This window comes from Rhinolophus ferrumequinum, chromosome 9 (assembly GCF_004115265.2).
Source record: "Rhinolophus ferrumequinum isolate MPI-CBG mRhiFer1 chromosome 9, mRhiFer1_v1.p, whole genome shotgun sequence".
Taxonomy (NCBI): domain Eukaryota; kingdom Metazoa; phylum Chordata; class Mammalia; order Chiroptera; family Rhinolophidae; genus Rhinolophus; species Rhinolophus ferrumequinum.
This window is the reverse complement of record NC_046292.1, coordinates 5,874,334-5,901,016: the sequence shown is the minus strand read 5'-3', so window position 1 is coordinate 5,901,016 and position 26,683 is coordinate 5,874,334. Positions and strand designations below refer to the sequence as shown.

The 26,683-nt window shown below is 44.7% G+C and overlaps 1 protein-coding gene across 1 annotated transcript; it reads right to left on the bottom strand.

Moving 5' to 3' along the window:
- Window positions 1-6,788: 6,788 nt before the first annotated feature.
- On the bottom strand, window positions 6,789-26,000 carry CA6 (carbonic anhydrase 6). Its single transcript, XM_033115355.1, has 8 exons — window positions 25,808-26,000; window positions 23,162-23,341; window positions 18,199-18,347; window positions 17,426-17,518; window positions 13,894-13,963; window positions 11,178-11,335; window positions 9,075-9,198; window positions 6,789-7,238 (listed from the first exon to the last, which is right to left on the bottom strand). Exons 1-8 carry the CDS (start codon window positions 25,887-25,889, stop codon window positions 7,126-7,128), a joined length of 969 nt encoding a protein of 322 aa, XP_032971246.1. The 5' UTR covers window positions 25,890-26,000; the 3' UTR covers window positions 6,789-7,125.
- Between the last annotated feature and the right edge of the window lie 683 nt (window positions 26,001-26,683).

Sequence of the window (26,683 nt, the reverse complement as noted above, 5' to 3'; positions counted from 1 at the left end):
TAAAGGAAATAGTGAAAGAAGACATTTTGATGACATTCAGGACATCAAGGGTAATATGACAACAGCTCTGATGGCCATTCCAGAAAAAGAGTTCCAAAATTGCTTTGAAGGATAGATTAGGCACTGGCCTCGATACACAGCTTCCCAAGGGGCATACTTCGGAGGTGACCATAGTGATATTCAGTGATGAGGTATGTAGCACTTTTTCTAGGATGAGTTCTCAAACTTAATTGTCATACCTCATATATGTACCACCTCTTCTTTATCCATTCTTCCATCAATAGACACCCAGGCTGACTCCACATCTTGGCCATTGTAAACAATGCTGCAATGAACATATGGATGCATATGTCCCCTCGAAGTAGCATTTTGGGTTTCTTCAGCGAAATATTCAAAAGTGAGATTACTGGGACCTTCTTTGTCTCTTGTTATAGCCTTTATTTAAAGTCTATTTTGTCTGGTATAAATATTGCTGCCCCAGCTTCTTATTGTTTTATTTTTCCATTTCCATTAAATATCTTTTTCCATCCCGTGACTTTCTATCTGTGTGTGTCTTTCCATCTGAAGTGAATCTCTTGTAGGCAGCATATGTAAGGGTTGTTTTCTTATCCATTCAGCCCTTCTATGTCTTTTGAGTAGAGCATTTAATCCATTTACATTGAAAGTAATTGTTGATAGACATGTAGATAGTGCCATTTTATTATTCATAATTTTTTTTTCTCCATCTTAAAGAAGTCCCTCTAACATTCCCTGTAATACTGGTTTGGTGGTGATGAACTCCTTTAGCTTTTTCTTATCTGGTAAGCTCTTTATCTATCCTATTCCAAATGATAGCCTTTCTGGGTAGAGTAGTCTTGGTTGTAGATCCTTGCTTTTCATCACTTTGAATAGTTCATGCCAATCCATTTTGGCCTGCAAAGTTTCTGTTAAGAAATCAGCTGTCAATCTTATGGGAGCTTCCTTATAAGTTACTAGTTGCCTTTTTCTTGCTGCTTTTAAGATTCTCTCTTTATCTTTAACTTTTGCCACTTTAATTATAATGTGTCTGGGTATGGACCTGTTTGGGTTCCTCCTGTTTGGGAGTCTCTGTGCTTCCTGGACTTGTATGTCTATTTCTTCCATCACCAAGTTAGGGATGTTTTCAGTCATCATTTTTTCAAATAGGTTCTCAATCTATTACTTTCCCTCTTCTCCTTTTGGTACCCCTGTGATGTGAATGTTGTTATGCTTGATGTTGTCCCAGAGGTCTCTTAAACTATCTTCATGTTTTTTTATTCTTTTTCCTTTTTGCCGTTCCGATTGGGTGTTTTCTGCTATCTTGTCTTTCAAATTATTGATTCGATCCTCTGCTTCATCTAGTCTGCTGGTGAATCTTTCTAGTGCATTCTTCATTTCAGTTACTGTATTCTGCACTTCTGCCTGGTTCTCTTTTTATGGTTTCGATGTGCTTTTTTATGCTTTCTATCCCTTTGTTGAAGTTTTCACTAAGTACCTTGAGCATCCTTATAACCACTGTTTTGAAGTCTGTATCTGGTAGGTTGTTTTCCTCTATTTAGTTTAGTTCTTTTTCTGGAGTTTTCTCCTGTTCTTTCATTTGGGATGTATTTCTTTGTTTCCTCATTTTGGCTGCCTCTCTGTTTCTATGTATTAGTTAGATCTGCTATGTTTATCAGTCTTGGCCAGGTGATCTTATGTAGTAAGTGCCCTGTGGGACTTAGTGGTACAGTGTTCTTGGTCACCTGCACCAGGTGCTATAGGAGTGTCCCTTGTATGGGTTCTGTGTGTCCTCCTATTATAGTTGAGCCTTGGTTGCTGGCACATCTTTGGGTGGGATTGGCCCTCAGGCTGATTGGCTGTGGGGTTTGGCCACATCCATAGCTTACAGGCTGCTTTACAGGGGACTCACCCCACTGAGTGGGAATTGCCCCAGCTGGCTCTTCTGGTGCCTGTTGGGACCACCCTTTAGGTGTGCTACTTGTGGGGCTAATTGGGCAGTGCTCTACTGGGGTCTGCAGCCAGCCTCCAAGTATGTTGGTTCTTGGGCCTCTTGGGAGGGGCTCTGATGCAGGCCCAGGTCACCCACTGCCTGTGACTGAACAGGGACTATCTGGGAGGAGGTACAAAGCAATCTGTAGTTGTTTGCTGCCTGTGCTAAACCTGGAGGCACGTGGGAGAGGCCATGCTGTGAACTAAGGATATCTGCCACCAGTACCTGGGGTAGTTCCACAATAAGCCAGGATACCCCGAGGCCTGCTGCCACCTGCCAGCTCCCTTAAGGTTCAACCATTGATAAAGCCTCATGCAGTATGCAAATTGGGTACGGCAGGGCCTCAGGGAGTCACTAGAATGGGAAGAGTTGTGGTCACCAGGTTAATGTAAATTCTGGTTTGGTGCCAGTGCTGAGCCTGGAGCTACTCAGCAAAAGTCTCAGAGCACACCGGGCCAGTTGCCGCCCACCTGGGATCTGTTGGACTCTGATAGTTTTCCAAGAAAAAGTGCAATGTGGGCAGAGCTGGCTGCTCTTGGAGAAAGTACCTCTGATATTGAGGGAGTTGGGTGTGACCAGGTCCCAATGAGTCAGTAAGACAGAGTTGCAGAGCTCACCAGGCCAATCAGATTCAGATTTGGCCATAAGCATAAGGGGCAGGCTCAACACAGGAAAGATGGCACCAGCCTGCCAGCTGCATGGGAGAAGGACCCCACAGGGAAAATGCTGACTGTCCTCCAGCCCTTGTCACAAAGCCACAAAACTCAGTCTGTCCCCCGTATATCTCTGACACCCCCTGAATTACTGTCCCTCCACTGGAGCCTAAGGTGAGTGCCTGGAAGTGAGAGAGTCTGTGCACGGGCCCTTTAAGAGGATGCCTGGATTTCCCGCTGCCTTCTCTCCCACCCAGATGGTCAAAATCCCCACTGTTTTTCACAGCCAGATGTTGTGGGGGCTCCTCTTCCTGGCAGCAGTACTCCAGGCTGGGGAGCCTGGTGTCGGGAGCTTGGGTCCCTCGCTTCTCTAGGGGGAGCCCTCGTGGCTGAGATATCCCTCCCGGTTCTCAAGCGCCACGCAGAAGCTTGGGGTCAGCCAGTTTCGCGTCTCTGCCCCTCCTACCCAGCTCAACGCAGCTTCTTCTTTATATCCTTAGTTATGAAACTTTTGTTCAGTCAGACTTCAGATGATTCTCCAGGTTGATTGTTCTGTGATTTAGTTATAATTTTAATTTGTTTACGGAAGGAAGAGGGTGCACTGTTTATCTACTCTGCCATCTTGGATCTCTCCGGATACTCTTCTTAGGTACTTGGAGTTTATTGTGGAAAAACCTCGTCATGGAGCTTATATCTTCTTGGTGAAGATGCATTCTTCCAGCCCCTGAATTTCCTGAAAATGGCTTATTATATCTAAAATGGCTTATTATAGCTAAAGGCTTAATTAGATTCAGGTTCCAATTTCTTTTTCTTTTGCAACTAGTCTTTATTGACAGTGCTGTGTACTCCAAGAGGCACAGAATATCATCAGCTTCTGCTCATCGAGACACTGCTCAGTATCTCTAAAGCTGGTCAGCCTGATCCATCCATTGTATAAAGACCCCCATCAACCTTCTATCCACTGGTGTTAGGAACAAATGACGGTCATCATCTGGGTCCATTATTTCATTTAGGTTGAAAAATGATTCCTTTTGAATTTACTGGCTGGCATTGCTCCTAGGAGAACTTCCATTCACCAACTGGAAGTAGTGGGTTGAATGGTGGCCCCCCCAAAAAAGATATGTCTACCCAGAAACTGTGAGTGGGACCTTATTTGTAAAAAGGATCTTTGCAGATGTACTTAAATTAAGGAATTGAAGATGAGATTGTCCTGGATTATCTGGGTTAGCTCTAAATTCAATGACAATTATGAGAGAAAGACAGAGGGACACAGGCACAGGCAGAGGTTGGGGTGATGCAGCCACAAGCTAAGGATCCCTGGAGCCCCAGAAACTGGAGGAAAACAAGGAAGGATTCTCTGCTAGAGGCTTTGGAGGGAGCTTGGCCCTGCCAACACCTCCATTTCAATTTATGGCTTCCAGAACTATGAAAAAAAATATGTTTCTGTTTTTTTAAGCCACACAGTTTGGGGTCATTTGCTACATCAGCCTCAGGAAAATAATCCAACCAACTAGGGGATTCCTCTAAAATACAATTTGGACAGGAAAGGCAGGACAAATCCTTGATTCTCCTGCTCATTTTGCAAACTTACTGAATAATAAATAGTTTCCCTAGCAACCTCCAAAGTTCACTAATGAGTTTTCTTTCTTTTTCTTTTTTTAAGTATCATTATGAACTTATGTTTTCTATATATTTGATATATTTCAATCCATTGCAGTCAGTCTTCTTTTTCTGACATTCTTTTTGAATGTCCCAGGAGCCCCTTCAAGATGGCCCCTGTGTCTTTTGGGCACGACTCAAATCATCTTAGATTTCTCATTTTCAGGCCTAAAAGTCTATCCCAGGCTTATGTTGGTCATCCTTGGCCCAGATCTGGAATCAGCCATTTCTCCAAGGAGCCCTGGTGCCCCATAGTGGGAAGTAGTACAGAGAGACCCCTGTTTGGGTACAAGGTGTTTGTTTCTACAGGATTACTGTTGTTTCCACACCTGAAAGGTGGACAGAGCTAGGAAATACATGCTTCTTAGAGAAAAAGAATTCAGAAATGCATGCTGATATTTCCCATGTCAAATTTACGATCACTGGGGTTTTTACTTAGCTGTTTTGATATTATATTTGGATCTCTGGGTTGTTTTCAGGCTGAAAATCTTGTTACTAAGGACATAAACATAATTATTTATGCATATATAGTAATATAGTACAGTGATTACACACACACACACACACACACACACACACAGAAAGTGTCAAATTAACGATACCAATATTATTACTGACGAGTGCTGAGTACTGTTTAGGGATTCTTTGCCCTTAGGATATACCCCACTAGGTATGATAGTAAATATACTGTGTTTAAAATAACTTGGAAAAATTCTTCTCTGTTTATGCTACCAACTCAATGTACAATTGTTAAATCATTTTACTATGTTTTTATATTTTAAGTTGACTTAAGTTTTAGGGATTTAAAAAAGCCTTTTAAATTTAATTGTGTTGTATAATTATGTAAAACCCAAGGCTCCAAAACCAAAACTACCAAATAGGATGTATCCAGAAAAATCCATCTTTCAGCCCCATCCCCCACCCTTTCCCCTGCCTCCCCCTTTTAGGTAACTATTATAATTACTTTGGGTTGCTTTTTCCTTTGTTTTCAAGCACATATGGGCATGTGTGACCCAGTTTGTTTACGTCTTTGTTTACTTGTTTACAGCATCTCTCACCCCATGTAAGGAACGTAAGCTTCTTGGCTGTAGGTTCATTGTTTCATCTCCAATTCATCATAGAATCTCATCTCTGGGGGAAAGAATAAATCTTATCTTGTCATCACGTCATTCCCCTGCTGAAAGGCCTGCACTAGCTGCCGGTCACCCACAGGATAAAGTCCAAAGCCCTTGAGTGGCACAGAAGGTACTGGTGATGCCTAACCTTCCCCACTATACCCTCCCTTTCCCTGCCAGTTCCTTGAACCTGGTCCTCTGGCTGCCCCCAATTACTCTCAGTTCCCCGGTGTTTTCCCATCAGCAGTGACTTTCCTTTGTCCTGTAGTGCCCCTCCCTCACTCGCTCACCAGGTGAGTTCTTTTGCAGCCTTCCAAACCCAGGCCAAGCACCAGCTCCTCTGTGGAGGTTTTAAACTGTTGTTCTCCCTATGGTAGGGCGGTTGGTTATTTATTTTTATTTCTTAATAATAAGCAATTTCCAAATACAAAAATGTAGGTATTCAAAACGGATTTTCATGTACGTGGTTGGTTATTTAAATGTCTGTCCCACTCACTGGACTTGAGCTCCAACAGCATAGGAACCCGTCCTCCCCCATCTGTGTACCCCAGTACTTAGCCTCATGTCTGGCATATAGCAAGTGCTTTATAGAAGCTTGTTGGAGAACTGAAAAGGACGACTTTTGTAGTTAAAAGAACTTGGATACAGAAGACTTAGGTCCAAATTTTTCTTCTACCTGGGAGACCTTAGGTGAGTCACCTGGCCTTTCTGCCTCTTGGTGTCTTTTCTGTAAACTGGGGACATGCAGCTTCTTTGAGGATTGTTTCAGGGGTAAATGAAGTCAGATGTGGAAGTGCTTTGAATATGATGACTAACAACATCGGTGAACACAGGTAGTAATGACAGCAGATACAGGAATTCCAAAGAATGCAGGTGAGCTCAATCAGAGGTGAAGAGGAAGTTGAAGGGTGGGGTACACATAACTGACCAATAAAAATAATGGCTATTCTGCTGGGTACTTCTCAACCTTGTCTTATTTAACCAAACCACAGCCCTAAAAGACATGTTATTTTATTATCCCGTATGACTAGGGAATGGTAGAACTAACACTTGAATCTAGGTCTGGTGACAACAAGGCCAGACACCATTTGACTAACAAGAGCGAGCTCTGTATGGAGACCCTCTCTCCTCTCTCTACCTCTCCTAGGAGCCTGCCTCCTTGCTCTTCTCTCTTTTATTCACAGGACATGATCACTGTTCCAAACCTCCACCTCGACAAGTTCTCAATACAAGGATCTCTCCTTTTTCTTAATCCTGGTCCTGGAAATGCCTCCCACCTTGATTTCTATCCCATCACCTGGGTCCCCTGGGATAGGGTGAGGAAGGGATCTTTGAAATGCTATACAGGAATAGAAAAGAGAAATTTTTAAATGATAAATTTCCCAAGTTATTTATTACACTTAACTGCTACAGGGAAGTTCAGACTGGTTTATAATTTAGAAAGATCAACAGGCATGATTTCACAGGAGGATAGTTAAATTCCTATTACAATCAATTTCCATTAGTGGTATCCAACTTGAATCCCTTCTCATACATTTAAACCATCTCATTTCCTTTTGTGGATGATGGTTACCCCTTGTTTTAATCAGAAATTCAACAGGTGCCTCGGGGACCGATGTGATCTGGACACACAGGATTTTTCAGATTCAGGGCAGGGCGTGGGCTCAGGGGAAGGTCTCCTCTTCCTGGGCTAGCTCACACTATAAGCTCATCACCACTCGCTTTTTCTCTTTGCTTTTTTCTGTTCAATATATTTTCTCACGTACTCCACATCCCTGTCGATCTTGCGTAGGTAAAACTGGAGTTCAGCGCCTAGATGATATTCTATAAAAAGAAGAGATAGTGGGAAGAGGTCAAAATTTTGGAGGTCATGAAAACAGAGACTGTGAGACAGCCAGCCACCATGCCGCACATGTGCTCTCAGGGAGAGTATGTTTGATTCCTTAGAATGCCCTCCATGTACCCATCCCATTGGCTTCAAGCATCCCCACTGTGTCTGAATTTAGGCTTGTAAGCTGCCAGAATCCAAGGGGTGACATGTCGAAGGTGGTTTTACTCTTGGACCTTGGTTTCTTAGATCATTCCTCACTGACGAGTTGGTTATATTGACCCATCTTGGGTGGAACTCTATAGAACTATGAGATGATATCGTGTGGGTCACACACCCAGCTTGACTGGACACAATCACTGCTACATTAGAAGTCTGGGCCGGAGGTCAGGTGGAGCGAGGTGGTGCACAGTTCTCTGCTCTCTTACTAGCAAAGGCAGACCATCATTCAGATCCCTCGGTCGGGGGTGGGGGAAGAAGTCGTCTTACTATCTACTGGGAATTGAAGTAATAATCCTGAACAATGAGTCTTAGAAGGGGCCACCATGGGCCTACAGGCAAGCTGCAACATGGGACCTCGTGGTCTAAGATAAGGGGACCTAGAACATCTGAGCTCCCTCATGAGGATACATTGGGTCCCCACCCCATAGAAAAAGCATTTGAGATGTGGCATGTGGGAAACAGGACAACCTGTGCCTGTTGCAAAAATAGTGTAAAATTTTATTAGGGAAAATGGGAACGTGGCAAAATTAGAACAAGGAGAGAGATCAGTGGGTCTAAGGTCCCCCTGGCTAGCCTGCTAGCGACTGGACCTGCTTAAGAGGCAGCCACCCTTTGGAAAAAGCAATTATATATAGTGTAACATGCGAAATGATCATTATAGCTGGTATCATTTTTCTCTCTTACTATCATACTGGAGGAGCAGACTGATGCAGGGAAGACAATAAATGAACCGGGAAGGAAAGATGGAGAGAAAAGCACAAATGGGCCTTTATTTTGCCGTGGGGGTGGGGAGGTGGGTGGAGTACGTATGGCGATTTAAAAATCTTGAAAGATACGGATAAAGATGTGGGTAGTATTGACTGGAGACTGATTTTACTGTGTTAGAGGATGTAAAGATGTCAGGAACGGTTAATGGAAATAGATTGTAAAGACAATAAATTCAGGGAATGTGTTTGGTTCACTCCAACTTTACAGAGAAGCAGACAAAAAACAAATTGGAGAAAATTGCAGAATATTTACATTCTTATAACCCCAGAAATGAGGTGAGCCAAGCACACATTTGGAGCCTGACCCGATGGATTAGTGATTCCAGGGGAAGCTGGACTGTCTGTACCTACTTCCAGTGCCCTGGTGTTGGGGCTTGATCCCCCCAAAATGTAGTAAACAATATGTGGTCTGGTTATCCCCCCCGGAGGAGGAGTTGGGAACGGGCTCATAGTACAGACCAAGATAAATGTGTGTGGGAAATGATTTATGTTGAGTGAAATAAGGTTAACTTCAGCCTACACTTTTATGGGAGCATCTGACCATCTTGTTTCCCAAAGGCTGACATCTTGTTTCTCCTACTGTCTTTGACCAAGACAGTAGGTAATAAATCATATAGTCACCCACCCTCATTGACTCCTCTGTTCTACTCACTGCCATCACTGCCAGGACTGAGTAAATGAGTCGCCCCTTTGCCCAAGCCCTGTACGCGTTGGTCTATCTGAGCCTCCTGCTGTTTAGATGATTCTCCTTCCCTTACTATTGCCAGACGAAATGGGTCTGCCCAGAGAAGGAAGAAAACAGGAGTCAAGAAACTGCAAAGAATAAATAAGAGTTGATCTTACGATGGTCAGGGTGATACATGAAGTTGGCTTCCACCACTCTGTTGTTCAGAGGCTGGGTCCTGCGGTAATCGTTGCGGAGAACCTTGTTTTGCTTATCCAATAAAGAATTCTCTAGCTTCCAAATCTGCAGGCAAGAGGAAGTGCATTATGGAGAGGAAGAGGCACTAGGTGATTTTTAAAAAGTTAGTTAGAAATTGAACTAGATCTTTGATTTATATAACTCTGATAAAGCATTTGCGAGATCTCGAGTCCAGAGGAGGTTTCAGGTGCTATGTGCCAGGCATTGCACATTCTATAGCATCCATTCATCCATTTATTCTTCCAAAAATCTCTTATAATCTTTTTCTATGAGTATTTGGTCAACAGTAGAAAGGAGAGAAAGAAGTAAACAGAGACATATCAAGTAGCAAGATCAATTTTTATTTTTCTGAAAATATCTGTATTTTGTCTACATTCCTGAAAGAAATTTTTTGCTGCAGGTACGATTCTAGATCAGCTATTCATTCCTCTTGGTGCTTTGAAAATATGATTCCACTGCTTTCTTACTTTCATTCTTGCTGCATTGAATCAACTCTCAGTCTAATAGAACTCTTTTCATGATAATCTGTTTCTACTCTCCGGCTGATTTTTAAATATTTTCCTTTGTCTTTGATGTTTTGTGGTTTCACTGTGATGTGTTTAATATGGGTTTTTAAAAAAGTTTACAATGACTTATTGGGCTTACTGAATATATGTCTTGGTGTCTTTCAACTCTTTTGGAAAATTGTCAGCCAATATTTCTCAAATCATACCTCTTCTCTATACTACCCCTCTTCTCCTAGAATTTCAATTAGACATTTGTTAAACTATTTCATTATATGCTCTGCATCTCTACTTCTTTTTCATATTTCCATTTTTTTTCTCTTTGTACTGCATTTTAGATAATTTTCTCAACTCTGTATTCTAGTTTACTAATTCATTCCTGAACTACATCTAATATGCTATTAAACATACTCATTGAGTTCTTCATTTCAGTTACTATCTTTTCATTTCTAGAAATTCTATCTGGGTTTTTTTTTTTCCTAAATCTACTTGGTCATTTTTATACTTTATTATTCTTTTCTCATATTTAAAACTCTTAAACGTATTAAATATACTAAATGTGTTCAATTATACATATTAATGTTATGCATTTTATACATATTAAACATTCTTATTTTATATTAAATGTCTGATATCTTCTCTACCTGAAATCTTTGTAGGTCTGAGTCTGCTGATACTCACTCATAGTGTTTTTTCCCTTGTGTATTTTGTGATTTTTTTTTTTTAATTGAGCTCATTTCAGTTAATTTTATTTCTGGAAATTCTTCAATATCTGGATTTAAGGTGCATTTTTCCAGAGATAATTTACATTTGATTCTGTTAGGTAGGTATCTGGGGAAACTTCCAACCTGGTTGGAACATTTTTGTGTGTGGACATCCTTGAATAGGGGTCTTTCCACCTTTTCCTGGATTAGGAAAACGAAAAATTCAAGAAAAAGGAATATTTGTTTCTAAGAACATCACCCAGAAGGAAATATCAACTTTGCTTTGCAGCCTCAGTACGTTTGTCCTTTATCTAACTCAGCAAATGTTTATTCTGTGTCCATGCTATGCTGGAGGACAAAAGATGACTGATACAGCTTATCTCCTCAAAAGGCTGCAAGTTTTTAGCATGGTAAAGAGCTAAATGAGAATCTATCCTTCTTGCCTAAAGCCATTCATGAAGTTAGACTCTAAGCTCCACGAGCACAGGGAATTCGTATATCGAGGGCCTAGAAGAGTGCTTCCAAGAGCAGCACTCCATAAATATTTGCCTTTGCGATGCATCTCTTTTCCTCTGATGTGGATCAGGCTCCTGTCCGTTTGCTGCATCAACTATGGTTCCTTGGTCCCGCTGATGCCTGTTTGCCTATCTCTGCCGCAGCACCAGTAAGATTGTCCATGGCAATGTAGGTGAGGCACGTCGCCATGTACATGGAAAACCCCAGGAGCCCCGGGTTGACATTAGGCGACATCTGGGGGAACATTCTTGTTACCCAGGCAGTCAAAAGTGGAGACTGGTGGAGTGATGCCATGCATTACCTGTGCCCTGGAGAGCTTCACGGAATCTGCCAGCACAAACCAGTGGACGTTCTCGGTACAGGGAGGAGTAGTGAGTGACCCGTGGTAGCTGTAGTAGTGGCGGAGGTTTGCAGGCAGCATGTCCTGAATGTCGAGGCCGCTCAGAACTGTGCTTTGTCCTAACAGAGGGGACAAGAGATAAGAGACTGTTAGGAACCACTGCTGCCCCTTGGGAAGACAGCTCAGGCTCAGACCGTACTCAGACCTCTTGATTTAAGCAGAAGGACACAGAAGCTGATTATTGGGAAGCCATTTCCCCAGTTTGCTGCTTTGTGGAAGGCGTGAAGAGTGAAGACTTTGGGGAAAGACTTTCTCAGATGCCTCCTCCTGGCGGAGTGCCTTGGCCAGAAGCTCACCCCTCTCCGGCTATTTCTTCATCTGTGAAAAGGGAACAATCAGTAGGATTGCTCTGCGGGTAAAGGAGAATGTGTTTATAAAGTGCTGGCATGGACCTAGCACATGGGCAGGTACTCATGACTGCAATTGTCTTCATCACCATTGTCATTGCTAGGCTGTGCTTACGTGTTATGAGCCATGAAAGAAATTAATTATGACTCCTAGGGGCTTCTGGGTAAGTGCCCTCAAAGAACAAAATTCCTTGGTTTAGGCTCATTTAGAAGTGGATGGATACAGATTAGAAGGTCAGACTCGGAACCAAGTGGGGGCCCAGGCTCAGGCATCTGGTCCTGAGCTCTTCTGCCACACCTGCTGGGAACCCAGCTCAGCCACAGGTGGCGAGTAGGAGAAGGACTTCTGCAGGGTGTCTGAAGCCTCCACAGCACACAAAAGATTGCTAAGTTTAATTATTGGAAAGATTTTAAGATATAACCTTCTAAAGGGCTCTATTGCTTAGGTTTCGTTTCATAACTCTACTATAGTTAAGTGAGTCAAGAATTCCAGAACTTGAGGGCTCTATTGCTTAGGTTTCGTTTCATAACTCTAACATAGTTAAGTGAGTCAAGAATTCCAGAACCATGGTGCAACTGCTGTGGAAAACAATGTGGCAGTTCCTTAAAAAATTAAACATGGAATTTCATATGATTCAGTAATTCCACTTCTGGGTAAGTACCCAAAGGAATTGAAAGCAGAGAGATAAAAACAATAGGACCCGCTGATGGTTTGGATGTGGGGATTAAGAGAAATAGGAAAATCAAGAATGATTTTGGGATTTGGGGCTTAAACATGAGCTGCATGATGACAGCCTTTGCTGAGGTGAGAAAGTCAGTTTAGGATCAAGCCTGGAAGGACAGGGCAGTGCAGAGTTATGTTTTGGCTACGTTGAGTTTTAGATCCACGTGGCAATATCAAGGAAATGGCTCGAAAAAGGAAGCTGGAGTTCAGAGAGAGGCCCGGGTTGTGGGCAGTATTGATCAGAAGCAGAATTTACTGAATTGGAAAAAGAAATGTATCAGGGTCAGTTATTAGAAATGGATTATCTGAGGTCAGTGAATTCAAGGAAACTCTTTAGTTAGCCCAAAGGCCTGTGGTTTCTCCTGCTGGCTTTGTTCATGGTCAGTAAACGAGCCAGATGGTTCTTGTGTCCACGTTGCCTCACCTGTCCTGCCTGACGCTGTCACTGCGTGGGGGACCAGATGCATATTTTTGGAGTCCACAGCCTAGAGATGGCAATTCAGCCATGGGGCTGAATGAGGCTGTTGAGGAAAGGCAGAGTTGGGCTCCCTCCAACACTAGGGCAGGAGCCAGAAAAAAGGAGCAGAACTGGGGGTGGGGCAGGGTGTGGCCAGAAGGAGACCAGAAAGAGAGCCAAGTGTAATGAATCATTGTTTTGAGGTTGATTAAGAGAAGAGGAGAGAAGGGGGCAGTAGATCTGACAATTGGGGTGAACTTTAAGGCTCAGGGTGAGAAAACAGAACAGGATTGTTAGACAACTCTTTCAAAGTGAGCTGGCAATGGGGTGGAAGGCAGGAAGGGTGGGGCAAAAGATATTTTTGTGTGTGTGTGTTGAGGTGGGAGGTATTAGGGCAGAGTTGTGTACTGAGTGGAAAGATCCAAGGAAGGGTAAGAAATCAATGACGTGGGAGGCCCAAGGATTGGAGGTCAGGAGAACTGGGGAACGGAGTGAGGATAGACATCAGGGAGCTGGACGCTGGGAGATGTGGGCAAGCGGGATGCACAAAACCAGGCCTCAGAGCTGGCATGGGCAATGCTCAATGTCAAGGGTTGGCCATGGGGGTAGGCCGTCACTCTGACAAGAACTCGGCCTTCTGGAGGCAGAGGGAAGGGAGACTAGCTCCCCATGTCTTTGTATCCAGGCTCGACGATGATGAGGGGCTTCGCACTTGAGATTCTTCTCAGCTTGAAGCTGAGGAGGGCATCTCTCTCTAGTGACCACGATCCTCATACCAGCGGGGATCAGAGGGGACAGTCACTTAAGTGAACATATCCCTAATTAGTGGAACTCTGGCCATCCATAAGTTCCAATCATGGGAACCAACAGATAAGAGTTTATGAATAGGTTTCTCAGAGGTGTTCAAGGCCTGAGTCAACAGCAGGAATTGCTGGAACATGAGACCTCACACAGGGAGGGGTCCACTCCCCTGACAGGGCTTATCTGCCGCCCTCCCCACCAGCACCACCCTTTTCTGCCCTCCTGTCACCACCTTACACTCACATTCCTTCCTCTTCCCACCGGCAGCCACTGTTGGCTTTCCCTTACCTGCATACTTGACGTTTTTCAAGTGAGAAATGAAGTCACTGTAATAAGTGTTTTCAGTGTGATCTTTGACCTGTGGGAGAAACACAGAGCAGGTAACCTAAGTGGGGAAGAGACCTCCGGCACACAACTATTAGGTGTTTTGGCTGACTGGGCAGCCCGTGAGGGCTGGGAAGTGGCTGCATCCATGCCCCAGTTGTGCTGGGGACACATCTGGCTGTTCTTTGCCACCAGCTGCCTGGGCTCACCAGTCTCCTCCGGGGAGACAAGATCTGAAGCACTGTGGCAGCTTCAGGGAAGGGAGCTTCTTGGAGATGTACTCAGGTAATGGCCAAAGGTCACTGTTAAAATATCCCAGTAACACTGTCAGGACTTGACTGGGTGCAGGAGAGCCAGATGTCCAGGGCCAAACCACTCCATTCTGCCCACTGCCAACCACTCTTCAGTTTTTTGTATGCCTGTTGACCTTTTACGTGTCAGTAAAGTTGTTTTGGTGAAAAAGGTCTATTTTCAGTGGTTCTTTTCCATCTTTTCCATGTTGATCGAGTTCTTCTCCCACTGTGTATAAATTCAGATTTCTTGGATTTAAACTGCCATTTGCTATTTGTTTTCTAAATGTGTCACATCTTTTTTGTTCTTCTGTTCCTCCTTTTGTGTTAAACAAATACTTTTAGTGTACCATTGAACCATGTTTAGTTATTTTCTTAGTGGTTGCACTAGTGATTACGATACACAACTTATTATAACATCACAATCTGTGTCAGGTTGATACTAACTTAATTCCAGTAAAATATATGACTTTGCTCCAATATAGCTCTATTTTTTCCCTAGCTTCTATTTTTGTCATATGTAATTATAGCTATATGTATTATTCTTATTATTGGTTTAGGTGATCTTATAGATTTTTTTTAAGCAAAGAATACGTGTATATGGTCTTTTGTATTTACCATTTCTGGCACTCTTCATTTCTTTCCATGGATTTGAATTACTCTCTGATGTCATTTTCTTTCAGCCAGAAGGATTTTCTTTAATATTTCTTGTAAGACAGGTCTACTAGCAATTATCTCAATTGATAAAACCAATTATTTTGGTTTATTTGGGAATGTCTTTATTTTGCCTCATTTTTGAAGGATGGTTTAGTTGGATATAGGCTTCCTGATTGACATTTATTCCACTGCCTTCTGATGACTTGTTTCTAATGAGAAGTCAGCTATTAATTGTACTGTGAGAATCAGCCATTAATTGTACTGTCAGTCTGTATATATAATGAATCCTTTTTCTCTTGTTGCTTTCAGCAGTTTGACTTCGATGTATCTAGGTGTTTATCAGACATGGAGTTTGTTTAGTTTCTTGAACTGGTAAATTAATATTTTTCATCAAATTTGGGGAAATTTTGGCCATTATTTCTTCAACATTTTTTTCTGCCATTTTCTCTCTCCTCTCCTTCTGGAACTCCCATTATATATATGTTGGGATGGGTGATCTTATCCCCATGAGTCTATAAGTCTATGTACATTTTTCTCTAATCTTTTTTCTTTGTTCTTCAGATTGAATAATTTATTTGATCTGTCTTCAAATGCACTGATTCTTTCCTTTGTTGCCTCAAATCTGCTTTGAGCCCATGTCGTGAATACAGTGGTACCTCGGTTTTTGAACGTCTCCGTTGACGAACATTTCGGTTTACGAACACCATAAATTTTATGGATCTATGGTATCATTAGATAGTAAAATTCATGCTAAATTTGCAGTTTTAGGGGTTGATTTTAAAGGTCTGGAATGGATTAATCCATTTTGCATTACTTTTTATGGGGAAACCATGCTTTTGTTTTTGAATGTTTCAGAGCTTGAACGGTCTTCCAGAGCGGATTATGTTCGAAAACCGAGGTACCACTGTATTTTTATTTTGGTTAATATTCTTTTCAGCTCTACACATTCTATTTGGCGCATTTTTATAGTTTCTATTTCTCTATTGAGAGTTCCTTTTTTGGATCTCTGTCACCATATTTTCCTTTAATTTTTTGACTATAGTTTCTTTTAAACCTTTGAACATATTTATGATAGCTGTTTTAAACTACTGTCTGCTAAATTACTCTGGGTCCACTCAGAGTAGGTTTCCGTTGACTGCTTTTGTTCTCCTAAATGATCACATTTTTCTATTTCCTTACATGCCCAACTTTTTTGTTGAAAACTGGACATTTTAGATAATTCATGGTAGTAAATCTGAATTGTGATTTTTCACATTGTCCTGAGGGGTGTGTGTGTGTGTGTGTGTGTGTGTTTAGTAATTTGCCTGCACTTCATCTGCAGGATGTGTCTCCCCAGCAGTAGGTAGCAGCCAATGTCCTGGTTCTGTTCAATTTGTTTGCTTGTTTGTTTTTCTTAAAACAACAGAAATGTATTATCTCACAGTTCTAGAGGCCACAAGTCTGAATCAAGGTGTCACCAGGGCCATCCTCCGTCTGAAGGCTCCAGGAAAGGTCCTTCCTTGCCTCTTCCTATCTTCTGGTTGTTGCCAACCATCCTCGGTGGTCCTCAGGTTGCAGCTGCATCACTCCAATCTCTGCCCCGTCGTCACATAGCCTTCTTCCCTCTATATCAACGTATCTGTCTCTGCTCGGTTCATAAATATTATTTTTAGCCTGGATTCCTAGGGGCCACATGCTTTACTTTCCACCTCTTGGGAAGCCTCCATAGTCCTTCTTTGGCTCTCTCTTTTCCAGGATCTCTCCGATAAATTTCTGATGGGTCTGCCACTTGCCACTCACCCCAACTGGGACTGAATCTCAAACTATCAGAGCTGCAAGTTTTCTGTCTTTTCTGTCAAGTTTGCTACTTTTACTGACAGTCCCCCCACCATGAGTTTTCAACTTATACCCCAAATCAAGCCAGTCCCCCACTCCCAGGCTGTGAAGCTGCTGGTTTTCCTGTCCAGCCTACCCTTACAAAACGACCTTGCTGACCAAATTAGGGGGTGGGGATGGGAACAGCCCCCAACAAGAAGTCGACAGACTACTATTGTTCTTACTCAAAATTTTAGCTACTTTTCGTAAATAAATGCCTAAATTGTGGTTTGCCTTGGTCCATTTCCAGCACATTGGTATGGTTGTTTGTGACAATTTTATCCAACTTAATACTTGCTTCAGGGGGATCGGATTCACTGAGGACAACTTGCCACCCAGCCGTAAGTCCCACCTGCCAGACTTCTTAGAAATGCAGAGGTGTTGCCTTTGCCTGGCGGGTCACAGACTTTCCCTTCTCCTCAGACCACTTTATGTTCAATCAACCCTCTGTGATCCTACCTCTTTTAAGTCAACTTGTCCAAGTTATCCAAGGTCCCCAAGGAGGATAACACAGAAAGAACACAGGGAGTGTGAGCCAGGGCTGGAAAAAGGGTAAATCTTCCATCGGGTTAGCATTTCCCAGAATTGTGAGCTCAGGAACGGATGAGGAGGGCTAGACAGGGACACCCTTCACCTGTACTTAACACCTTGTGTGGGTGCCAATCTATAGCTTCCCATGCGTAGTTTCAGCCTACCTCAATGAGGGCTGCCAGCACAGCCAAACCATCCGGTGCGCTCCTGGCTATATCGTAGCTACTGTATTTAGAATTGTAGTGCACGACGTGGATCTGTGGGGGCAAGAAAAGGTAAGTCAAGGGCAGTTCATATAGATTTCTAATGCTTCAGGCTTTCAGGGAAGGAGGAAAAGAAAAAAAGATGCTCCATCTAAGACCTCAGATGGTCCCACGCAAACAACTCCGACCTCCATCTCCCTCCATCTAAGCAATGAGATCTATCAAGACCAGAAAATTCTCCAAGGATGGAAAGAGCATGAGTGGGATTCTGGGAAGATGGAGATTCAAGGGCATTTCCCTGATCCTCCTCCCTTCAAGCAGACAAGCTGACAGAGTCCAGAGGGATCAGATGAGGTCCCTGGGTTCTCCTGAGGTCTCCATGGAATGGACATGAGCCCCTTCGCCCCAGGAGGCCACTGTAAACTTGTGGTCACCCTAAGGGCAGATCTGAGCAAGACAGGGAACCCAGAAAATCTGGGAACATAGAAATCCAGCTGAAACTAAAGAGGGCATGCCCTACTGTGTGGGCTGTGAACTCCTGCCTTGCTATAACTTCTGTGAGGGCAGAGACCCTGCCTAAGGCCCCGGCACATAGCAGTGATCAATGAATAGCTGTGAATGAATGACTGCGGTGACTTGGCTGTCACCATTGCACAAAGTCTTTTCAGCTGTTTTCATAAGAAAAGTGACCATGGGGTTTGAAGGAGAGGAACCGGTCGGGGTCCTCAAGGTACCTCCGTCACATATCTGATCCCATCGATGGTGTGCTCAGAGCCACTGATCTCAGAGGACGCGCCACCCCAGTGGAAGTGCATCTGCAGGGCTGTGTACTCGGTGCCATCAGGGGCCGTCATGCGCATGGTTGGGGGCAAGCTGATCTGCACTGGAAGTGAAGAAAAGGGGTAGGGAGGGGTGCAAGTGGGTGGGGATGAGTCAGGCCTACTGGTTAGGCGGCTTCCCTGGCCACCTGCCCACTCCTCCAGCAAGCTGGTGCTACAGACTGGCTTAGAATGTCAAGGGCAGGGTCCCCAATGGGAGGACAGCACGATGGGGACCAGGCACTGAGTAAGCTGGGCTGGGCAGGTGCCTCTCCCAAGGCACACACCTTCCCACCCAGAGCAAGAAGGTCAGGGGCAGGAACACAAAGTGGCACATCGAAGAGGTGGCCCTGAGAAACTGGCCAATGGGTATGGAAAGCAGAATGCTATTCTCCACCTCTGGCCCTTTCGGAATGTGCCCCCAGTGTAGAAATAGGAAGAGGGGCCTTTGGGACTCCTTTGATTACTATTACTACCCAGAGTGAGCACTGTTTGTCAGGCCAAGTTGAGATTGTTGTCTTCTTCGTCATGTGGCTAAAATCCTCATCCCACGTATCTTTCTAGAAGTAGCCCACTCCACTCCTGAGGGACTTCAACACTCATGTGGACAAGGAAGCCGCCCCGGGGAGGCGGAAGGACTTGCTCAGAGTCACACCGTACATCAGTCAGGGCAGAACTGGGCGTGAATAAGGGGTCACCATTACAGACTTCGACTTGTCTTCAGAAGACAAGAGGCCAAATTCTGCAGCAAGTCAGGGAACACGTGGACCCTTGGCTTGGCATTTAATGTGACTGATTTTCTTTTTCTATTATTATTAGTTTCAGGTGTACAGAACAATGTACTAGTTCAACATTCACACCCCTCACAAAGTGATAACCCCCCTCTCCCAATCTACTACCCCTCTGACATCGTGTATACGTGTTAAGTTCCACTGACTCTATTCCTTATGCTGTACTCCACATCCTGTGACTATACAAACATATGTATATAATTTATATATATATGTATATATATATATACATATATATGTATATATATAAATAAAATTATAATTGACATTCGTTATTATTCGGCCTCAGCTTCAGGTGTGCACTGCAGTGGTCAGGCACCTACACCATCTAGGAAGTGGTTTCCCTAATAAGACAAATGAATGTGACTGACTTTCAATGGACGCCTCAAATGTTAGGCTCTTGCCACTCTTCCAGCTTCCTCCCGCCTCCTGTCCTATGACTTCCTATAGGCAGGTCACTCCGGTCACACAGCAGCCTTTGTTCATTTCACAGGCCCCGGCCTTAGAAAAATCTCTATCTTTCGGAATGAGCCAGGCAAAAGGGAGACATGGAGAGTGACACCAGAGAGTGACAAAGAGGAATATCTATGAGGATATAATTTAGGATTTGGAAAGGGACAGGCAGAGCCTGTCCTGTTAGGAAGGTCTTTAAAGTCATCAAAGGTGGTTATCGACAAGTCAGTTTTCTAAAAGAGCAAATATTAGGTATTTGGTACCTGTCAAATGCCCTTTCTTCCCTTCCAAATTGTCTAAAGCAGCAGGAAGCTGTGATTAAACTCAGCGTAATATGCTGTAATGCAGGAATCCAGCCTCCAAGATTTTCTCGTGCTCTTTGGCAGAACAGGGGCTTTGTATTCAGTGCTTAAAATGTGGCCAGCTCAAAATCAAGGCTCACATAGAAAAAAATAGAAGGACCTTTAAGAGGAGATGGGCAGTCGTCTGTGCCAAGAGACGAGAGCTCAGGACCAGGCCAGAGCTTTTAAATGGACAATTAACCTCATCTGAGCAATAGCAGATATCCTATTAAAACCCAATTTCCGGCAGACAGAATGCTCAATTCTCAAGTCTGATCGACAGGATAGCACAGGCCAGATTGGAAAATGGCAGTAATTCTTAGCTTGTCACTGTGCTTTTAAAAAGGTGAGGCCAGGGGTGGCCAGTTAGCTCAGTTGGTTGGAACATAGTGCTGGTAGCACCAAGGTGGCTGGTTCAATCCCCACATGGGCCACCTGTGAGCTGCGCCCTCCTTTAAAAAGGTGAGGTCAAATCTCTGTCCCCAAAAACCCACTTGCTGGACCTTCCAAATTCTAAAAATTGATTGAACTTCCAGAAGAGGTTGCTCCCCATCGTTTGAAACTAATTTAACAAAATTCTTATCAGACCAGAAAAACCACATGATCTGAGCATTTTTTGTGACCAAGAAACAATGGCAAAGTGTCAAGGCCATGAAAGTCCAAGAAGGACTGAGGAACTGACCCCAATTGGAGGAGACTAAGGAGATGGGATGGAAAAGTGAAACGTGGGACCCTGGATTAGTTCTTGGCCCAGGAAAAGGAAATTATTGAGAAAGTGATAAAACTCACATGAGGTCTGCAGAGCAGTTAATCGTGTTGTATCAGTGTAGTAGGCTTATAGGACGTAAAGATGATAATATTAGGGGAAGTGGGAGAAGGGTATGTGGGACTTCCCTGCGTGATTGTTACAATTTTTCTAATCTAGAACTATTTCAAAATAAGAGTTTGTTTTTAAAAGAAGACAAAACCAGCCTTGCTCTTGCAAGTCTTCAAAGATCCAAACCTGCTCAGAACCTGCATCACTTCTAGATGCCTCTTTAGGGGGTCTGTCCTTTCAGGCCCAGGTCTTTCCCCTCGAGTGCAGCTCACCTGTGCCACGCTCTGGGCCAGGTACTGGGACAGACAGGTGAATGAGAGGTGGTCCCTCCTCTCAAGGAGCCTAACAAGCAGAGAGGCTGACAGGGCCTATCGAGAGAACCGTGTTGTTTTTCCCACTAAACACTGGAAGCCCAGCCCCTCAGGACTTTAAGCTTTTCTGGAGCCTATGAATATGTATTTGAGAGAATTAAAAATACATATATTAATCAGTACTCCTTCACCAACTGTTAGTGGTCCACCAACTGTAACTAAGTCTACAACAAAATGGAGAAATCGAGGATAAGCTTTAGAAACTTTTGTAGCAATTTATCGCAATATCCAAGTGTGTTTTCAATTTCTTTTTATTGAAATGTAATTTTATGTCTGTTTAATAATAAAAATGGGGCACATAAAATATAAATATAAAGTAAAATTTGAAATTAAAAACACATTACCATTTATATCACCACCCTCAAAACTTAAATATGTAGGTATATATCTAACAATATATGTACAAGATACAAATGAGGAAAACTACAAAACTGATAAAAAAAATCAAAGAACTCAATAAATGGAGAGACAGCCCATGTTCCTGGACAGGAAGACTCAAGATGGCCAAGATGTCGGTTCTTCTCAACTTGGTCTATGGATTCAACACAATCCCAATCAAAATCCCAGCAAGTTGTTTTGTGGGCATCGACAAACTGATTGTCAAGTTTGGATGAAGAGGCAAAAGACCCAGAACAGCCAACTCAACATTGAAGAAGAACCAAGTCAGAGGGCTGACATTACCCGACTCCAAGACTTACTATAAAGCTACAGGAATCAAGACGGGGTGGTACCAGTGAAGGAACAGACAAGTAGATCAGTGGAACAGAACAGAGAGCCCAGAAACAGACCGACAAATACAGTCTACTGATCTTTGATGAAGGCGCAAAGGCAACACAATGGAGTCTCTTCAACAAATGGAATGACTGGACATCCACAGGCGAAAAAAATGAAATCTAGACACAGACCTTACATCCTTCACCAAAATCAACTCAAAATAAATCACAAACCTACATGTAAAATGCAAAACTATAAAACTCCTAGAAAATAATGCCTTTTTAGATACACCAAAGACATGATCAATGAAAGACATAATTGATAAGTTGGACTTTATTAAAATTAAAAACTTCTATTCTGCAAAAGATAGTATCAAGAGAATTAGAAGACAAGCCACAGACTGGAAGAAAATATCTGCAAACTACACATCTGATAAAGAGCTGTTATCCAGAATATCCAATGAACTCTTAACACTCAGCAATAAGAAAACAACTTGAGAAATGGGCCAAAGACCTTAACAGATGCCTCTCCAAAGAAAATACACAGACGGTAAATAAGCATATGACAGGGTGCTCCCATCATGTGTCATTGGGGAAATACAAATTAAAGCAAGGAGATAGCACTGCACACCTGTTAGAACAGCCAAAATCCGGACACTGACACCAATAAACGCGGGTGAGGACGCACGTGGTGCGGCCATGTGGGAAGACAGCTTGACGGCTTCTTATAAAACTAAATACACTCCTGTATGCATGTGATCCAGCCATCACGCTCCTTGGTATTTACCCAATGGAGTTGAAAACTTATGTCCAGACAAAAAATCTGCACACAGATGTTCATAGAAATTTTGTTCATAATTGTCAAAACTTGGAAGCAACAAAGATGTCCTCAGTAGGTAATGGATAAATAAACTGGTCCATCCAGACGATGGTACACTATTTACATAGCACTAAAAAGAAATGAACTATCAACTCACAAAAAGACATGGAGGAATTTTAAATGCATATTACTAAGTGAAAGAAGCCAAACCGGAAAGGCTGCATACTGTATGATTCCAACTACATGACATTCTGGAAGAGCTAATCACTCAACAGAGAAAACAGAAAGCCAGACCAGGGCACACGGATCAGCAGAACATGCAAATTCTGCTCTGTTGGCTGAATTTCCCGCTGGTTGAGTCAGAGTGAGCCGGGGAACGGCTGCTGCAGACTGAAGGAGCCAGCCCACCAGGGACAGAGTGTAAAGACAGAGGCTGTGCAACTATGGAAGGGCCTCCTGGTGTCAGGGCCCGAACACCCATCAGCCCTCAGGTCTGAGGCCACCAGCTCCCAGGGGGAACGCTGCATCCCCTGCTGACCCACCGTGGTCAGGAGCCCATCGCCTGCCCCTTACCTGTGTGGCCGTTGTTGATCATGGGGAACTCACCCCCCTGCGCCTCGTAGCCGGTCAGGTTCAGAGCCGTCAGCGAGGGGTTGTAGCGCACCTTCTTCCTCTGCAGGTTGATGGGCGACTGCCTCTGCCCCCCACAGGTGGGGTACTCCGTGGGCCAGTGTGCTTGGTCCAGTGCCCCCTCTGAGACAGGAGAGAGCCAAGGGGACACTAGAGGGGATGCCCTACAGAGCCTTCCCTCTGGGTACCTCACTCTGGGCGCAGGCCACAGCCTGCAGCTCACAGCAGGGCCTGCCCAGCGGGAGGCCCACAGGGGCCAGGCTGGAGGCCAGGGTCAAGGCCAGCCACCTGCCTTCTAGGAAGCAGAAGCCTCAGAAGGAGGCGGGAGCAGTATCTAAATCAACTCCACGGACCCTGTGTCTGGGGCTTGGGGGCTGACTCCTAGCTTTGCTGTTGCAACCACTGGCCCTGGGAACACGGCTTAATGTTTTGAAAGCAATGAAAGTCTTTAATACATAGCTTTAGTTTTCCCTTTGAATGATTGTCAGCCGACAAATGTACTAGGGGGCCCCTTGGGGATGGCACGCAGGGGCACACTGTGCTGCTTTCAGGGGCCTTCTCCTCGTTTCCCCAGATGGTGCATTTTCTTTCCCAGCCCCCAACAGTCACACAGACCCCCACCTCCTACGGCAGGACCCCCACCGGTCTTCTTGCTCCAGCCCCTTTCAATGATCTCCCAGATGGTAAAGGCCACCTGGGTACCTATACCTGTGGGTTCAGGGCAAGAAAGGAAGCATCAGGTTCAAAGGTGATCAACTGGTTTGTTAAAAAAATATATCAAAGTAGGGAAATTTATCTTTCTATTTATAGGGAAGAGAGGATAATGAAAGCAGGTCAGTATGATGGGCGACTCGGCCTCCAAATGTCTGTGGGTCGTGGTCTCACCCACCTGCCGCTGGGAATCCAGGCTCTCCTCCCCCTGAGGCGTAGCTGCACCTTAAGTGCATAGCTTGTGTTTTAAGGACGATGTTTGTATTGGGGCCTCTTGCAGCTTCTTGGTTTAGCAATCAATAGGAAAGTCAATTCTGCCCTGCTTTTTATTTAATATACAATCTAATTTTTAAACAGTTCTTTCCTAGAGGCAGATGGCAGGATCAAGGCTGAGGTCTCAGGCACAGCCACTTCATGGATCAAAAGGCTTTGGCCCCTGCCCCTGCCAGTGTTGGGGGGTTTCTCAAGTATTCCTGAAAAGCACTTGCAGTAGCTCTCTGCAAGTGCTCCTGGGCCCCTTTTGGCTTTCCAGAAGGCACAGTCTCAGAGGCTGGGCTGAGCTGGGGAGGACAAGACTTGCTCTTGCTGGAACTCTCTCTTCCTTGTCCCCATATGGGGACCAGTGGGCCACGTGAAGCTGACACCAGGTCTCCCTGGCCCTGGTGGCAAGTGGGATTCCTCCGCTCCAGAACAGAGCGTTTGGCCAGAGTGCGCCATCCTGCCCCCTGAAGCTGGATTTTCTGAGCCTCCCTGCAATGTCCTTAATTCTGTTGACCTTGACTTAACAGGACACACATGCATTCTGAATGGACGCTTCTCCCTGTGTCTGAGGCAGGGGTGGACTGAGCAGAGTGGGCTCCACAGCGGGGGCGCTCTTTCGTCAGCCAGTGGACGCAAGCATCCTCTCGGGGCCCATCCCTCCGTGCAGCCGAAAAGAGGGGGGCAAGTGAAGCTCCCTTCACTGCCACATGGGAGGGGTGTTTCCTGTCCTAACCCCACAGACCTGGTCTTCCTGTCTTTGGCTCCCACGAGGGCTGGAACACGTGCTAAATGCCGGGGGAAGGGCTTCCATTTTACATTTGAAAAGTCAGGTTTCAGTCAAGTGCTGATTCAAGTCCCAGCAGGGTCGTGGGGAGGGCAGACTGCGGGCTAGCCCCAGGTCACTGAGTTCACGGCAAGTCCGGACGTTCTGGGTAAACTATGTGTCATGAAATTGCTAAGAAGAAAGCTCCCGCAAAGTCCATACACGCTCTTTAAGGCAGCAGATAGCCCTTTCTAAGCACTTTATTTTCCACTACACAGACCAGGAAAGTGAATGGTCCTGCAGCCAGGAGCAGTGAGCAGGCTCTCACACCAGCTCCATGGGCAGAAAAGGTTTGAAAGTAAAAGAGCTGCAAGTGAGTCAGGATCGGTGAAGGGGACAGCTACCATATTTCCCAGAAAATAAGACCTAGCTAGACCATCAGCTCTAATGCGTCTTTTGGAGCAAAAATTAATATAAGACCCGGTCTTACCGGGTATAATATAATATAATATAATATTATATTATATAATATAATAATTATTATATTATATAATATAATAATACAGAGTCTTATGTTAATTTTTGCTCCAAAAACGCATTACAGCTGATGGTCCGGCTAGGTCTTATTTTCGGGGGAACAGGGTAGGTCCTCTTTGCCTTAACCGGGATGTGAGTTCAGTGTGTTTCCATGCAGCAGGAGCTATGGAGCCCGCGGTGGGGGGACCCCCACACAGGAACCGCACACAGCCTGCATGCGTGCATGCGTGCATGTGTGGGGGGCCTCACGCCCCCGGAAACGCCAGGCTTCCCCATGGTCCTCAGGGGAACCCGCAGCCCCTGGGGTGGGGGCTTACCTGAGTATGTCCAGTCGGACCCGTGCTGGGCCAGGGCTCCCGGGAGGAGCAGAGAGAGCAGTGTCACCAGAGCCGTCATCATGCTGCAGGTCTGGAATCAGGACCGATTGGGGAAGCTCTTCTTTTAAAAGCTCAGAAACTGTAAATAGCAATTTACCAAGTCTGGCTGGCCGAGCCACCCTTTGCTGCACCCGTGAAAACAATAACACGTTCCCCACAATGGCCCTTCTGACTCGGTCCACCGGGGGAAGGCGGTGTGCCCACCTGATCTCCGGCGTCACTACCGTGTCCAATTAGCCCATGGGTTTGATGGCTCAATGTCCTGACTTGCAAAAACTCACTTGAAGGGCCACACAGGGCAGCCTTTGTGGATGAGTGACCCAGGGGAGGAAAAAGGCCCAGGGCAGAGAGAAGCAGGACAGGGAGGCTTTTCCGGAACAGTGGCACTTTATGTGTGCCCTTGCTCCTGGCAAGCAGAGCTCTGGGGCCTGGTGAGGGGCATCCCCAGGGCCTGAAAACCCTCGCCGGATCCTACCCGGTGTTTCCTGCCCGTCTTAGCAGTTGTCACCAGTCACCAACCAGGCATCTTGGGAAATGGCCTGCCCCCGTGTTTGGGCATGGAATGGAGAATCCTAACTGGAGGCACTCATGTTCTTACCCTCGCTCTGAATTCAACCACTGACCCTGAGGCCACGCTCCTGAGCCACATCCCAGGGTGTGCCTCTGGGCCATCGAGCTGGTGTGGGCGCCCAATGCCCCATGAAATGCGTTTGTTCTAACAGCTGCAGTGTACTCGGTCACACCCAAACCAACAATCGTTGGTTTGCCTAATCCTCCTGAATCCACATGGGTAAACAGTCCTTGAATTTAGCTGAG

Coding starts and splice junctions, on each gene's coding strand:
- CA6 (XM_033115355.1), bottom strand. CDS start 25,889: ATGATGACGGCTCTGGTGACACTGCTCTCTCTGCTCCTCCCGGGAGCC. Junction 17,519..18,198: donor GGATCAGATATGTGACGGAG/GTACCTTGAGGA, acceptor TTGCCCCCACAG/ATCCACGTCGTGCACTACAA. Junction 7,239..9,074: donor CATGTATCACCCTGACCATC/GTAAGATCAACT, acceptor TTCTTTTTATAG/AATATCATCTAGGCGCTGAA.